This window comes from Muntiacus reevesi, chromosome 1, assembly GCF_963930625.1.
Source record: "Muntiacus reevesi chromosome 1, mMunRee1.1, whole genome shotgun sequence".
Taxonomy (NCBI): Eukaryota; Metazoa; Chordata; class Mammalia; order Artiodactyla; family Cervidae; genus Muntiacus; species Muntiacus reevesi.
Window position 1 is genome coordinate 33,707,583 of NC_089249.1, and position 15,231 is coordinate 33,722,813.

At 38.2% G+C, this 15,231-nt stretch overlaps 2 protein-coding genes across 2 annotated transcripts in view; one reads left to right on the forward strand and one right to left on the reverse strand.

Annotated features, from left to right (window-relative positions):
* Positions 1-173: 173 nt before the first annotated feature.
* Positions 174-14,552, reverse strand: GOLT1B (golgi transport 1B). The gene is made up of 5 exons (XM_065940580.1): positions 14,400-14,552; positions 7,342-7,433; positions 5,658-5,836; positions 4,799-4,880; positions 174-2,684 (listed from the first exon to the last, which is right to left on the reverse strand). Exons 1-5 carry the CDS (start codon positions 14,422-14,424, stop codon positions 2,646-2,648), a joined length of 417 nt encoding a protein of 138 aa, XP_065796652.1. The 5' UTR covers positions 14,425-14,552; the 3' UTR covers positions 174-2,645.
* A 121-nt stretch (positions 14,553-14,673) lies between these two features.
* The window catches only part of RECQL (RecQ like helicase), a 34,484-nt gene continuing 33,926 nt past the window's right edge, over positions 14,674-15,231 (forward strand). The window contains exon 1 of the mRNA XM_065940593.1: positions 14,674-14,783. The gene's annotated coding sequence lies outside the window, so the exon portion shown is untranslated. The remainder of the gene's footprint in view (positions 14,784-15,231) is intronic.

Sequence of the window (15,231 nt, forward strand, 5' to 3'; positions counted from 1 at the left end):
ATAGTAAGAAGGCAGCTGTCTGCAAGCTAGAAAGAGGGCCCTCTCCAGGAACTGAATCTGCCAGCATGTTCATTTTGGACTTCCCAGAATCCAGAACCATGAGAGCTAACATTTGTTGTGTAAGTTGGTCTGTGGAATTTTGTTTTAGCAGCCCAAGTTGAGACAACCACCAATTAATAGAAAAGTACCCTTTTATTGAGAAGTAAGACAAGTGTATTTACAATATTCAATTGTTAGATTATATAATCTGTGAGACTTTTAAAAGCAGCAGTATTCCAGGAATTACAATGTATAAGGGGAAAAGAAAAACATTCCAAATAGGTTTCTGTTACAGAAAATAGATTTGAACAATGCCAGAAACACTTAAGGCTAAGTAGTATTAGACCTTTTCTTCCACCTTTATAGCAATAACTGATGCTTTTTTTTGGTCACAGACAGAAGACTAATTTTGGAAAGGAAGAAACAATATGATGTACAGTGTTTTCTGTCAGAAAACAAGTTATGTTTAAAAATAGAGCCTCATCAATGGTTCTAAGAAACATACAATGCTGCCAAGCAGTCCCAAACTCACATCTGATAAAACTGAAAACTGCTCCAAGCCTCTCATTCTTATTGGGAGATTATCACATCCTTTATACACTTCTAATAATGTTTTCTGAAACAAGATTGTTGAAAAAGAGATCTCTGCTACAGTGCAAAGAACATTTTGATAGAAATTCATGTCTACAAAGGAGTTAAATAATACAGATGCTCCTTACATTAACAGATACTGTTCTTGCTCTAAAAAAGGTAGACTTATCTAGCCACTGTAAATAATATGGGTCAGTCAAAAATATGTATAACAGAGTCCCACAGGGCAACTAATATAAGTCAGTCCCCCAAGTATGTAGATATTTGACACTCTCCAAGCGAGGATAGTACTTTTTTGAAGAACATTAGACAACAAAATGTTTCTAATCATTCCATGAACTATTGAGGTAGGAGTCTCATTTTGTCAATATCATCTATGTTCACAGATTATGTCATAAGTCAAATGCCAGTACCGAAAAGACAGTAATCCACAAGGCTGAACCGTTAAGACTATCTACCAAGTCGTTCTTTCTTTAGATGAGCAAGGATGGGACTTCCCTGTGCATCAAGAGATTTAACTACTAATAACACAGGCAATAATATATCTTGTAGACACGTTTGTAAATAAAAATCACAAATTTCAATTATGATTTTATGTATTAAAAAGCTTTGCAACTGTTAAAAAATTGAGTAAATAGTACAATCATTAGTAGTAAAACAAATAGTACTCTGACTCTTGAAATGGCTTCCTACATCTACAAAAGGGTGTCTCCTTGGAAAACCACTACTGAGGAAACTACCGCAGCTTCCTACTTACTGCCTGTCGAGCAGCAACAGTGGAGAAAACAACACATCATTTTTGTAGTGTCACATTTTGCAGAACCATAGCCAGTTTAATTACGGTAAAATAACTCTAGCGTGGGAACTCAGATATTCTCTCCACGAACTCAAGATGAAGAGTGAGTGTACGAAACACACATTATGCATACTGATTTTAATGTTAGGAAAAAGCTGAAAATAAGGGAAAAATTGGCTTCTGTGAACAGCCCTTAAAAACATAGCTGTAAGTTTAACCTTATAACGTGTTACATCTTAAAGTAAAAATTACCAGTAGTTATTTTAATGTATGAAAAGCAAAATAATAAACCACTGCTAAAATTAAAAAAAATAAAAGGAAACACTGGATCATGACATGGAAAAATCTCACTTGGTATCTTGAAGAATACACCCTTCAGTGAAACAAGCTTTGTAACAGACTCTTTCATGGCCGAGATGGCTTTCTGTTAAATGCTCATGTGTGATGAAAGATACAGATGCTCAGATGAGAGTCCCAAGAAATATCAGGATTTCCAGAGTGTGTTGCTGAAGGAAAAAGTGCTGAGTGAGCTGTAACTTAGAAACTGTAAGCTAGTAAAGAATGACCTTTGCAACATTCCAACAAAGAATATCTAGGTCGGATTTTCATCTGGTTTTAAAATATTAAGATTCAGAAGAACCATGAAAGTTTTATTAAAAAAAAAAAAAAGAAAGTTTTATTTTAACCATATTCTTACCAAAAAAAAAAAAAAGGGATTCATACATCAACACTGGGTTTTCCTGGTTTTAATAGATTAAAATGACATAATCCAATCTAACTCATGCATCATTTTCAGAGACACAGGGCAACTGAAAATATTTTTGCCATTGCAGTGGACACTTCTAAAAAGCAAATGCCTATGGGTATGCTTGCATCTTCAACATAAAAAGGAAAGAAATAGGGATTACAGTTCTCTAAGGATGGCTGTGTTTCACACATTGTGGAAAAATAACAAAAATGGCCTTAAAAAGTTTCAATACGCATGTAACATAGATTTCACCTCCTTCGCTTTGCTTGCTGACCTCTTAGATGACTTGGTTAGAAGCCTGTTTTCATTGCTTCTTTGTTAACTGCTGTTGGTACTTTGTAGGCTATACGTTTTAAACTTCTGTAAAGAACATTACAAGCTATTTCAGGTAATTTAATTTTGTGCTGAATATTCTTCAAAGGATTTTATAAATAATACAATATTTTAAATGAGTCTTCAATTCAATGGCTGTTATACCATATTGTTGCTTTCTCCGACTTTATCTACAAACTGCAAGAAGAAAAACAGATAGTTAAAAGAAAGTCTAGAGCACTTAAAAATATCACATATACTTTAAATGCTGATTAAAAAAACCTAGTTTTGTAAGATTTGTGGAAATTTAAGGTATGACCGACAATGATTAATCCAGTACTACTCACCACCATCTTCTGACACATAAATGTATATAAAAAAATTTTTTTTCTACGAGTTTTTGCATGACATGTTATACATATGACTTTAAAAGTGCAACACGAGAAATGCAACACAATGAATTAAAAAAACTGGATAAAATGATGTTAACGCTTCTAGCTTAACAAAAGAAAAATTAAAAAAAAAAAAAGCTGAAATGTCAGCCATTCATGCATTAATGAACCCAATAATATTATTTCAACTGACCATTATTGTGGATCTCTTCTGGGCCTATGTAGTCTTTGAACAAACAGATTTAGCTCCATTAAGTTCAATAATTAACAACAGCTATTGACTAAAAATACTTTAAATGTGTATTCTGGACTTCAGACCGAAAGTGGCAATGACATTAAAAAGAGACTTAATGATGCAAGCATAAATCGATAATTACAGAACACAAGTTTTAACACACATTAATGTAAGTGCTTATTTACTTTGATTACTCCACCCCAAATATAAAGCAATTGGGCTTTCTTCAGCATTCCAGATGGTGATGCAAACAGATGTTGAAACAAAGTAATTAGTGAAGATATTAAGTTACATAACCCAAGTGGCTATAATACTATCAAAATGTAGCAATCATTTAACCCTTTCTTTTATTTCATTATTCATATTTTTACTTAATAAAATAATTTAAGAAATGCCTATTTATTTTAATGAAGCAATAGTAGAAAAAATTTATAGCACTGAATGTCCATTTATGCAAATACTGAAGAATCCTTAAAGACATGATTAGTAAGTACAACTCTATATAGCTAGAAGTTTCAGTACATTCAAAAGACATTCTAAGTATAAACAACACTGACTACTGTATGAGTTTAGGGATTAATGCAAATGAAATCAGGATATACCCCTATAAGCCTAGGTCCCAAAATTTTATATTATTGCAAATAAGTGACTGGAACTCATGGATTCATTAGAATTTTATGACAAATTTAGGTGGAGAGAAAGCACATTTTCTCTCCAAAGGTAACTTCAAATACCTAGGTTATCTGAGCTGTAAGATTCTGACTCTAAAATTGAAATGAGATCAGGCTTAGAGTGGTACCTATTCCTTAGTGGGAAAGCCATCCTTTAGCTCTTTGAGAATTCAATACATGCTACGGAGTATCTCTAGAAGCATCTACGCAAATCTGCAAACACCAGTAAGAAGTTGATGGCCTGCCCTGGAGATACAGATTTGACAAGACTGTTCTAACTGTGGACAGAGCTGGGAACAGAATTTTATCATCTGACTCAGTATCACAATGCTTTATTTAATTGTTTCAACATCCTCCATTTGGTGATACAGTCTAAGAGAGAACATATTTGTAAGAAACAATGTTCTTTTATATTATTGCTTCTAAAATTAGAGATCTTATAAAAGTTAATTGAAAGGTGCCTTGAACTCTCAAAGAGAAAGGTAGCATGGCAATCCAAGTCACATGAAAAAAGGAAAACAACATTAAATGTGGATACAGTGAAACCAAATTTCAGGTTTTATAGGTTTAGCAATGATTATTTTCTGTTATTCATTGTAACCACAATGTACGTGATGCAACAGTTATATCACAAAAAAATGTATCAATCATGTTATCAATTCCTCAAATTTCTAAAAAGAGCATCAGAGAACAATTATTTATCTTTAAAATTTTTATTTTATTTAAACAATTTAAAAATTGTAGCTGATTTACAACATTGTGTTAATTTCTGCTGTAGAGCAAAGTGATTCAGTCATACATATATATACATATATTTTTTTATATTCTTTTGTTATGATTTATCACAGGATGCTGAATATAGTTCTCTGCGCTACACAGCAGAATCTTGCTGTTTATCCATTCTAAATATAATAGTTTGCATCTGCTAACCCCAAACTCCCAAACCATTCTTTCTCCCAGAGTACTCATTTTAATGGTTCAAAAAAATATGCTGCTAAATATAGAATTACTTACCGATCTAATTCCAGGTAAGTTCAAGAGTGATCCAAGGACTGGCACTCTTCTAATAAAGCCAACAACCACAGGAAAGAAGCCCCTGGGAGAGGGAGAAAAAGGTCTTACAATGAACAGATTCTCTATCACCAAAATCGACTGTTAGCTACGTAAAAAGAAAGGATTTTGTTAAAATTTTGAACTTTTAAGCAACTTCAAAATTCAGTTACCATTTCTTCCCTCTCCCTGGATGTGATCCCTTCTTTAGTTGTGCTCTATAACATTCTGCATAAACATCTATAACCACATTACTACCATATCCTACCAGTACCTTTACAGTCTATTTCATGAATCAGAAATGAGAGATTCCTTAAAGCAGATTTGGCACTTAGTTTTTATGTTTCCTGTGGGCAATACGGTGCTTGGCAGATAGAAGACAAATGATATACCTTTCTTGAATCAATAATTTAACCAACCTTACTTAAAAGTGTTTTCTCACATTGCATACTATTATTTACTTGGTAAGTGGCATTCATAAAATATTAAATGATCAAACCCTCCCATAATGTATTTAGTCCAAAATTTTTTAACATCTGCACGCACTAAAAAAAGCATCATCAAGTGGCAGTTAACTGTGCAGTATCAGGTTCTACATGTTGAAACACCAGACTGATCTATCACTGGTTGGCTGATGAAAATAGCAAACAGAGACAGAGTGCCTTAAGATGCCACCAAAGTAAATTTTATAGCATTAAAAATGCTTTACAAGTTAATTCATACCCTGACACAAGCAATCATCTGCACTTGATAGACACATCTGGGTTTCTGTAATAATTACCTGACATGATGGTTTACTGGAGGAATAAAATAGTTGCCTTACCTGAATAAGAGAAAGAATCCATAAATTTCAAAGATCATGCCTATCAAAGGCCAACCAATCAGTACCACAAATACACCACCCAGGAAAAATCCTGTAGCTTTCATTTTATGTTTTTGGAAGAAGAATCTGAATGTTCTTTCTAAACCAATTACAAAAGCCAAACCAGCCACAAATAAAACCTGCAAGAGAAGGAAAATGCAACATAGTTAAGCAGTTAAATGCATTGAAAAGGAAGGTCAAAGCCAAATATGATAAATGTTTAGAACATGTGGCTTTTAATATGGGCAGCTGGCCAGAGAAGGCCACAACGCACACAAGAGGCAGGACCATGTTAAAGTGGTAGTTACATCCCACTCTGTTCAGCCCTCTTCTGCTGTGATCAGATGAAGAAAAGAGAAGCAAAGACAAATGAGGCATTACTCATGGTGTCTGCACCTGCAGCGGTCTCCCCAGGGTTAGCTAGATGGCGACAGCTTCATCACTTAGCAAGATGAGCCGCAAGGCAAAAGACAGTAGTTGCACGTAAAAATGTCAACTGAAGGGACTCCGGGTTCTGAAAACTTTTATCAGGACTGATAGGAGTTCCTACAGATGGGAGAAAACCTGACATGGCCCATTTGGTAGTAGAAGAAATCACACAAATCCAGGAGGAAGATCCTAGTTTTATTAATTTCAGAAGTCTGGAAGCAGCTGATATGAAATACAGCTGCGCCTTCCCAAATATATTCTGTATGTCTTCAGACAATGGACAAGAGATGGTGGTCAACTAAAAGCTTGTGTTTCCCCAGGTTTTATTCCTAAACACTTGCCTTTCTTCATTACTGCACTTGAGGGAAAAATATTTCACACAAATATTTATTAAGCCTAATGTTTAAGTTTCACATTCTGAGATGCCAACGCTGTTGATGTTACTGTGTACTAAAACATGAATATACACTTCAAAACTATTCCATCCTTACTCAGTGACTTTCCTGCCCTCTTGGGCTTCCCTGGGGCCTCAGACGGTAAATCCCTGGGTTGGGAAGATCCCCTGGAGGAGGGCATGGCAACCAACTCCAGTATTCTTGCCTGGAGAATTCCATGGACAGAGGGGCCTGGCTACAGTCCATGGGGGCATTAAGAGTTGGACATGACTGAGCGACTAACACTTTTTTTAGGAGGGTTACTAATTTCTAGGGCTCTTGCACAGTCTTCACCATAGACAAGAGAGTACACATTCCAAATAAACAATATACACACCTTTCTTAGCATGTCAATTATTAAGAGGTATATATTTTAAATGTTGAAGTGGTTTTTAAGAACTCTTCATCTTATGCTATTGAAGCAATAGTTAAATCTCAGATGTTTCAAGTCAAAACAACATTAACAAATTTACCAAGACATGGGGTGAAGTCATTTACTTTGAACTACTCAGAGGTAGTCTTGATTTTACTCTATTGTAAATCACATATCAAAACATTTAACCAAGCAGTTATGGGATTAGAAAACCTCATTAAGTGTTTACCTTTTATTTAAACAGAAAGCTTGCATGTTTCATCCCTGATGGAAACAGAAAATGTAACAGGAATCTTCATATGAGTAACAGTGAATTATCTTCCCCCAGTTTCACAGTTGGCAATAATTCATTTGTATTAAGTTAAAATTTCATTATGCATGTAGTTAAAATATATGTTGAAACACTCACATTTCCAATAGCCAGTAGTGCCTTGTCAAAAAAGAGGATCATTCCAAAGAATAGGAAGAACACTCCAAATCCTGTTAATCCCATTCCAATTTCTGCAACACAAGTCATATAGTTAAGGGTAGAGCAAAAGTAAAGTTACACTCAGATCCTTGTAAACTAGGAAAAATTTTTCAGTTTTTCTTTTGACGGATATAAGGAAACATGGGCCCCAACACTGCAGGTTAACTTATGATGACATTCTTTATGAACTACAACAAATTAAATTAACATCAGCAAATTACTCTCAAATTTAAAATAAGTTAAGAATTTCTGATCCTTAAATGAAACATAGGACTTCTCACAAACATACCCATAATAGAGAAAGATGAATCAGGACTCTAAACCTTTGGTTATGTATTTTTTTCCTCCAAAGAAACCTTCTGGCTTCAGACATAAGTATATGGGTTTACTTTTACTCTTTGTCCCCTCTTCTCCTTTTATGTTCCAGGACTAGTATTTATATGCACAAAACCTGCAGTTTCTTCTTAAAATGCTTAACCTACCAGAAATGCTACAGGACGTCAGTACAACAGACTTCACTCTATTATGCGCTGCTTCTCACAATGGTAACACAAGGGATTCTGAGAATCATGTAGCTGTCTCCTCTAAAAGTTAATATTCAGAAGGTGAGGCATGACTTTGACTTCCTGATGGTTTATTATGCATTCATCTACTACAAGTCTCTCTCAATTATGCACCTATTCATACACTTAGTCTGAGTCCTAAAACCATCTCTCCAACACTGTTTTACCTAATGTTAACATTCTGGGTCTTCTTCACTCAAAAACAAAAAATTGTTGATCAACTCCTGGATGTTGGCAACTGTTCTCGGCACTGAGTATAGAGTAGTGGAAAGTATAAGCTTTTAAGGCTCTTTTACTCTCTTAATCATTTTGTTGCCTTTACATTCCCTAGACTTGTCTATACTTCTGAAGAGTCTTAACTTTCTATGGTTACAGTTGCACAAGTCTGTTAATGTTACAAAGCGCAACCCACGAAACTACTTCCTTGCTCATTTTAGTTTTGCTTGCAGGAAAACAGTCACCAATCCTTACTTTACCTAGCAGCACTACCTGCAGAAAATAATGGATCCAAACCGAAACGGCCATATTTTGGGAAATACAATTTTAAATATGCAGCAGTGATTTCTGATCTGTTACCTCAGTTCCAGAAAGCTAAAATCTACGTCACAGCTCCTTAAAATTTAAGCCATGCAAAATGTTCCAATGAGTTGAACATTTAAATATGTCTTCTTCAACATCCTTCACTTCAGTCTACAGTTAATGAATGCCTCCCATTCCAGCTACCTTTTTCTCTGAAAGTTAGACTAAAATAATTCAGGTTCAGTTCAGTCACTCAGTTGTGTCTGACTCTTTGTGACCCCACGGACTGCAGCACACCAGGCTTCCCTGTCCATCACCAACTCCCGGAGCTTACTCAAACTCATGTCCATTGAGTTGGTGATGCCATCCAGCCATCTCATCCTCTGTTGTCCCCGTTTTCCTCCAGTCTTCAATCTTTCCCAGCATCAGGGTCTTTTCCAATGAGTTGGCTCTTAGCATCAGGTGGCCAAAGTATTGAAGCTTCAGCATCAGTCCTTTCAATGAATATTCAGGACTGATTTCCTTTAGGATTGACTGGTTTGATCTGCTTACAGTCCAAGGGACTCTCAAGAGTCTTCTCCAACACCATATTTGGAAAGCATCAATTCTAAGGTGCTGCTCAGCTTTCTTTATGGTCCAACTCTCACATCCATACATGACTACTGGAAAAATCATAGTTTTGACTATATGGACCTTTGTCAGCAAAGTACCTGTCCATAGATACACTGGGAAGTATATACCACGGACATAAATTCTCGTGAAAGTTGGAGGCTGATACTTACATGCTTAAATGCTTCAGGAGAATTTACCAAAATAACTATTTAGATGTCAGATAGAATTTCTGAGAGAAAAATATGGACAAATGAGCAAGTAACATTCCATTAAATAACTAGTTAAGATTTAATCACTGGCAGCTGCAATACTTAAATACAACCCATTTCTATTTCTTCACAAGTTTTCCTAACAATAACATAAACATGTCGAGATGTTTGTTCTTCAGAAAGGAAATTATATGGCAATATACATACTATATACTGAGAATTTACCATGAACTGGCCATTATGAAGTGCTTCACATCTCTTATAGAACTTAATTCTCCCAGTAATACTGCAAGGTAGGTATCACTACATCATCTTAGAGATGGAGGAAACTGAGGTTTAGAGAATTGACTTCATTTGCCCAAAGTCACACATTTGGTTAAGCATTTGAACTCAGGTCTATTCGAATCCAAAGTCCCTGTACTAAACCATCATGCCATTCGGCTTCCCAAAGGATCCCCCTCTCCCCAGTTAAATCAGATTAAATGAAACTCAAGGGTATTGGGGTATGATGAACTTCTGGGAGAAGCATCTTTAAGTGATTCAAGTTTAATATAATCAGCTTGTTACTAACATAATGTCAGTTATGTTATTAAAAACTGCAGTGAAAAAGAGAGACAACATATATGGTTTTACATTTAATGAGATGTGTACACAAATGTCCTAATTCATTTGGCAAAACTGGGGGGTTAAAAAGTATCACTGGCTCCATGTTTCATGTTGGCAACTTAAGACTCAGATTAGTAACACATCCGAGATCACAGAATCGGTAAATATGTGTGTGTGTGGAGGGGGACGGGTGTTGGGTGGGAGGGGAGTGTGTGGGGTTTGGCTAGAATTCAAATCTAGTCTTGAGGCTCCACAGCTTATAACTATAACATGGGAACCGAAACATTCCACTGCTTTACCCAGCACAGTCCAGCAAGAGAGGGTTGCCTCTAACATTTCTGCCGAAACACTAGCAGGTTATTGCCACATTGTCCCTAACTTGAATGGGTCAAAAGTCTCAAACTGGCCTCACTGTTCAGCATGAACAGCATGTTTATTTTCCTGGGTACGATTCTGATGGTGAGAGGGCAGCTCCAAGGAGTCTTTAGTAACCAGAGGGCTTGTGAACACATAGGCTTAGGCAAGAACTGGAGGGGAGAAAATGGGACAGCGAGGCCAGTTTGAGACTTTTGATCCATTCACATCAGGGACTATTTGGCAATAACCTGCTACCGTTTCGGCAAAAATGTTAGAGGCAACCCTCTCTTGCTGGACTGTACTGGGTAAAGTAGTGGAATGTTTCGGTTCCCAAGTTATAGTTATAAGCTGTGGAGCCTCAAGACTAGATTTGAATTCTAGCCAAACCCCACACCACTCCCCTCTCACCCAACACCTGTCCCCCTCCACACACACACATTTGCCAATTCTGTGATCTAGGATGAGTTACTAATCTGAGTCTTAAGTTGCCCACATGGGATGGGAATACCAGACTACCTGACCTGCCTCCTGAGAAATCTGTATGCTGATCAAGAAGAAACAGTTAGAACTGGACATGGAACAACAGACTGGTTCCAAATCAGGAAAGGAGTATGTCAAGGCTGTATATTGTCACCCTGCTTATTTAACTTATATGCAGAGTACATCAAGACAAACGCTGGACTGGATAAAGCACAAGCTGGAACAAGATTGCTGGGAGAAATATCAATAACCTCAGATATGCACATGACACCACCCTTATGGCAGAAAGAGAAGAAGCACTAAAGTGCCTCTTGATGAAAACCAAAGAGGAGAGTGAAAAAGTTGGCTTAAAACTCAACATTCAGAAAACTAACATCGTGGCATCTGGTCCTATCACTTCCCGGCTAATAGATGGGGAAACAATGGAAATAGTCACAGACTTTATTTTCTTGGGCTCCAAAATCACTGCAGATGGTGACCGCAGCCATGAAATTAAAAGACGCTTGCTCCTTGGAAGAAAAGTTATGACCAACCTACACAGCATATAAAAAGCAGAGACATTATTTTGCCAACAAAGGTCCATCTAGTCAAAACTATGGTTTTTCTAGTAGTCATGTATGGATGTGAGAGTTGGACTAAAGAAAGTTGAGTGCCGAAGAACTGATGCTTTTGAACTGTGGTGCTGGAGAAGATTCTCGAGAGTCCCTTGGACAGCAAGGAGATCCAATCAGTCCATCCTAAAGGAAATCAGTTGAATATTCATTGGAAGGACTGATGCTGAAGCTGAAACTCCAATACTTTGGCCACCTGATGTGAAGAACTGACTCACTGGAAAAGACCCTGATGCTGGGAAAGATTGAATGCGGGAGGAGAAGGGGACAACAGAGGATGAGATGGTCAGATGGCATCACCGACTCAATGGACCTGAGTTTGAGTAAGCTCTGGGAGTTGGTGATGGACTGGGAAGCCTGGTGTGCTGCAGTCCATGGAGTCACAAAGAGTCGGATACGACTGAGCAACTGAACTGACTGAAAATAAATGTATTTTTGTGTGCATTATTAAAATTTCGTTCTTCGTGCCCATTATTAAAATTTCGTTCTTCGTGCACATGCACGCATGCATGTGTGCTTTTAAAGCACAATCTGATTAGAAAATCTAGGAAAACTAGTTTATCTAGTTTATTGTAGAAATTTGATAAGGAGAGACAGTCTTACTCCAGTGACTATCACCTTAGCACTTTAATTTCTTATTTAAGATATTTCAAGGCAGCACTGTCTATCCCCTTTCAAAAAGAGAAAATGTTATAATAAAGAACTCAATTCAACATCATGGTAGAATTTAGGCAATGTGACATAATGAAGTAAAGATTTAGAGGGAGCATGGGAACTGCCCCACTCCAGCCTCCTCAATAAATTTTGTGGGTTTTTTTGTGAGGGGGTACTGGAGGGGATTATAGAATTCCTTTAAAGTCATGAATTGCTTTTTTATTATGACCGGTACTTGATCACTCTCTCGCAGAATCGGGATGCTAGAATAATCTTGGTAAGTCACTTGAATGTTGGCCAATTCCTACAGCTGAACACACACACAAACACCAGTTGAAATCCAAAGAGCTTTTGGTCCACTAATCATTTTGTATTCTCATCCATTATCTATTTAAAATATTCAGCAAATGAGCAGCAAAGAGTTTAATTTCCTCCTCTTCACCACTGTAATGCAGTGAGGAGAATGCTGCCTATTCTGCCCATATTCCAACCCAACCCCCTCATTCTGGTTTTTGGAAGGATGTAAATTAGCACTTGTCCCCTTAAGACTTCAATGGAATAGAATCTATATGCACATGGTAAGTAAATAATATATATATGTAATAATCACAGACTCAGGAGTATTAACAGATAGGAAAACTACGTAGAGATCAAGTACCTCCTCTGAGTAATTAGTAGTACTATTAGAAATAAATTCTAGCAATTTATGTATAGTATTCTGTCAAATTCTGGGTTTTAATCAAGAGGACCAGAGTTCTGCCTCATAACGAAAATAGGCTCTGAATATTCTACCCATCTCTCAAAAAATCAATGCATAATTCTAAAGAATAAATATCTACTGTTGAAACTATTTTTTGCTATGGGAAAATTTCATCCCTCTAAGATAGATTTCAGATAAACTTTACATCAAGTCTTAGATGTTACCAGGGTACAGTGAAAAGAACAAAGATTTTTGAGCCTGCAGACCTGGGATTAAGTCTTGTTTCTCTCGTTTTCCTCATGATTATACACTGGATTTCTTTTGAGCCTTCTTTAATTTATACAAGAGACATATTCCTCTTTGCCTTACAAGGCTCTTATTAGAACTACAGAACACATTTTACATGAAAGCACATGATAGGATGATATGAGATGCTTTTATATAATTGGTAGTTTTATTATAACACTAAACAAACAAAAAAAAACACCAAAAACAAAAAACCACCCCAAACATAAAAACCTACAAACAGAAAAGGACTCTATGTTTTCTCTGATCACAACAGGTACACCAAAATGGGCACTCAACGGTGCAGACGCAGTTCAATCTGAGGAAGGGAGGGACCTCTCCTGGGGTGGTAGTGTGTTCAGGAGTTATAAGCGGGTTTGTGAAGTTCAACTTAGTTAAGACTTGAATCCAAACCTTACGACTTCACTTTAAAATAAGCCATTTTTAAAGGAAGCTCTATTTTTTATTTCAGCAGACTCTTAGTTCTTAAAAATCTTTAAAATTCAAGTAAGTTATACAGAATTAAAAAAAAAAGGCATGGCTGATAAAGTGAGATTAAAAAGACTATAACTACCATCGAAAGACAGGAAGCAAAGGGTTGGCAGATATGTAAATTCAAAATTATTAAGACTGACAAAAAGGGGTAGAAAACTGGAAATTTTATATTGAAAGAAAACAGACAGCGATATGAATCTTAGAGATAAGACAGGCTGGAGAACTCTGTGGCAGACAGAAAGATGCTAAAATAATAAAATATACCACGAAGCACAACATACAATTTTAACGAAAGAAGTCGTTTAACTGAACACAAAGTTTACGATTGGGAAGACAGCAGCCAGTAGAAAAGTGAAAGTATTTCAAGGGATTTTTAAAAGGTTGCTTCCAGTGGTGGCAAACAGCAAATACTCAAAATATTTAAGCGTAAGCACATTTCCAAAAAGAGCCTATCATGGATGACATTTAAAACACGGCCTCCAAACAACCAGGAGTAACTTGTAGAGGACCCCAAGTATGTCAAGTGCAAAAATATCCCCAAGAGTGGGCCGCTGGCATCGCGCATGAAACTTTCTCTCGCGGCCGCCGGCAGGAACAAAGCGCCCATCTTCCTGAGTGTGAGAGCGGCGCGACCCTCGCGCGCTGGCGAAAGCTCCCCTCCCCAGCTCGGGCGTCTCCCCAGACCACTGACTCTCCCCTCCCGCCAGGTCCGCAGCCGCAAGTCCAGCATCCGGCTCCTCCAGGAAGCCCTCCAGGGTCCTGCAGTGCTAGCTGAGTATTGCAGGCCACCGCCCCCATCGCGGAGCTTCATTCATTGACCCGGGCAGGCGAAGGGGAAGGCGGGCGAGACCCAGCCCGAGGAAGGTGTGTGCGGGGCTTGAGGCGGGGCCTCGGGGCAGGTGCTTACTCTGTGTGTCCGTTAACGAGATCATGGCTGCAGAGGTGAGGACCGCGGCAACAGCACCTCGGAGTACCCTGGGTGTGGAACGAAGCGGAGAGAATGAAGCCGGGAAGCAGCCCAGGCGAGAGCCGCCACGTCTTCCGGAAACACGCAGCCTCCCCCACCCTAGGTTCAAACCCGCTTCCTATTGGCTACACCTTCTTCCAACATCAACCAGTAATCTCTGGTCTTGTTCAGTGACGCAAATGGTGGCCACACCTCTTGACCAATAAGAAAAGGGTGGTACCTGCAATTGGTTGAAAGGACCGACCCGGAAGGGTGAATGCCCCCGGCTGGAGAGAAAGGAAAGCCTGGTGGCGGGAAGTTTTTATTGGAGTGCCGCTGAAAGGGGTAAGTAGTAGACCTGAGTCAGGGGGGTCTTGGGGTCGGAGATCGAGGAGGAGGAATGTTTCCCTTAACTTCACCGAGGAGAAGTTCTGGGGTAACCCTTGTTACCTCTTTGAAAGAGCTAACATTCCTTTTCCTGGTAGATGGGGGAGGCCGGCTCACTTCCTTCCACCAATACGTTGGTAAGGGAGATACAGGGGTCCTCGCACCTCTAATGGAACTCACCATCATCGCCCAGCTCTAATGGAACTCGGGCCTTTGGGGGCACGTTCCACTGCGGTCGGTCTCTTTATCACCAGCTTTTTCCAGGCAGGAGACTCGGTCACCATAGCCTTTTATTTGCAACCACTGTTTATTAGGAAAAGCCAGAGGGGACGCCTAAGCGTGACGGAGGGTTTTATTAAATTGCTGTTGCACCTAAACCCCAGGTGGCGGAGAGAGGGTGTGTGTG

Excerpts from the sequence above, each read along its gene's own strand:
- GOLT1B (XM_065940580.1), bottom strand. The coding sequence starts at position 14,424 with ATGATCTCGTTAACGGACACACAGA. Across the intron at positions 5,837-7,341 it reads CACTACTGGCTATTGGAAAT|GTTTTATTTGTGGCTGGTTT; the intron begins GTGAGTGTTTCA and ends CTTCTCTTGCAG. Across the intron at positions 4,881-5,657 it reads GGATTCTTTCTCTTATTCAG|GGGCTTCTTTCCTGTGGTTG; the intron begins GTAAGGCAACTA and ends TCCCTCTCCCAG.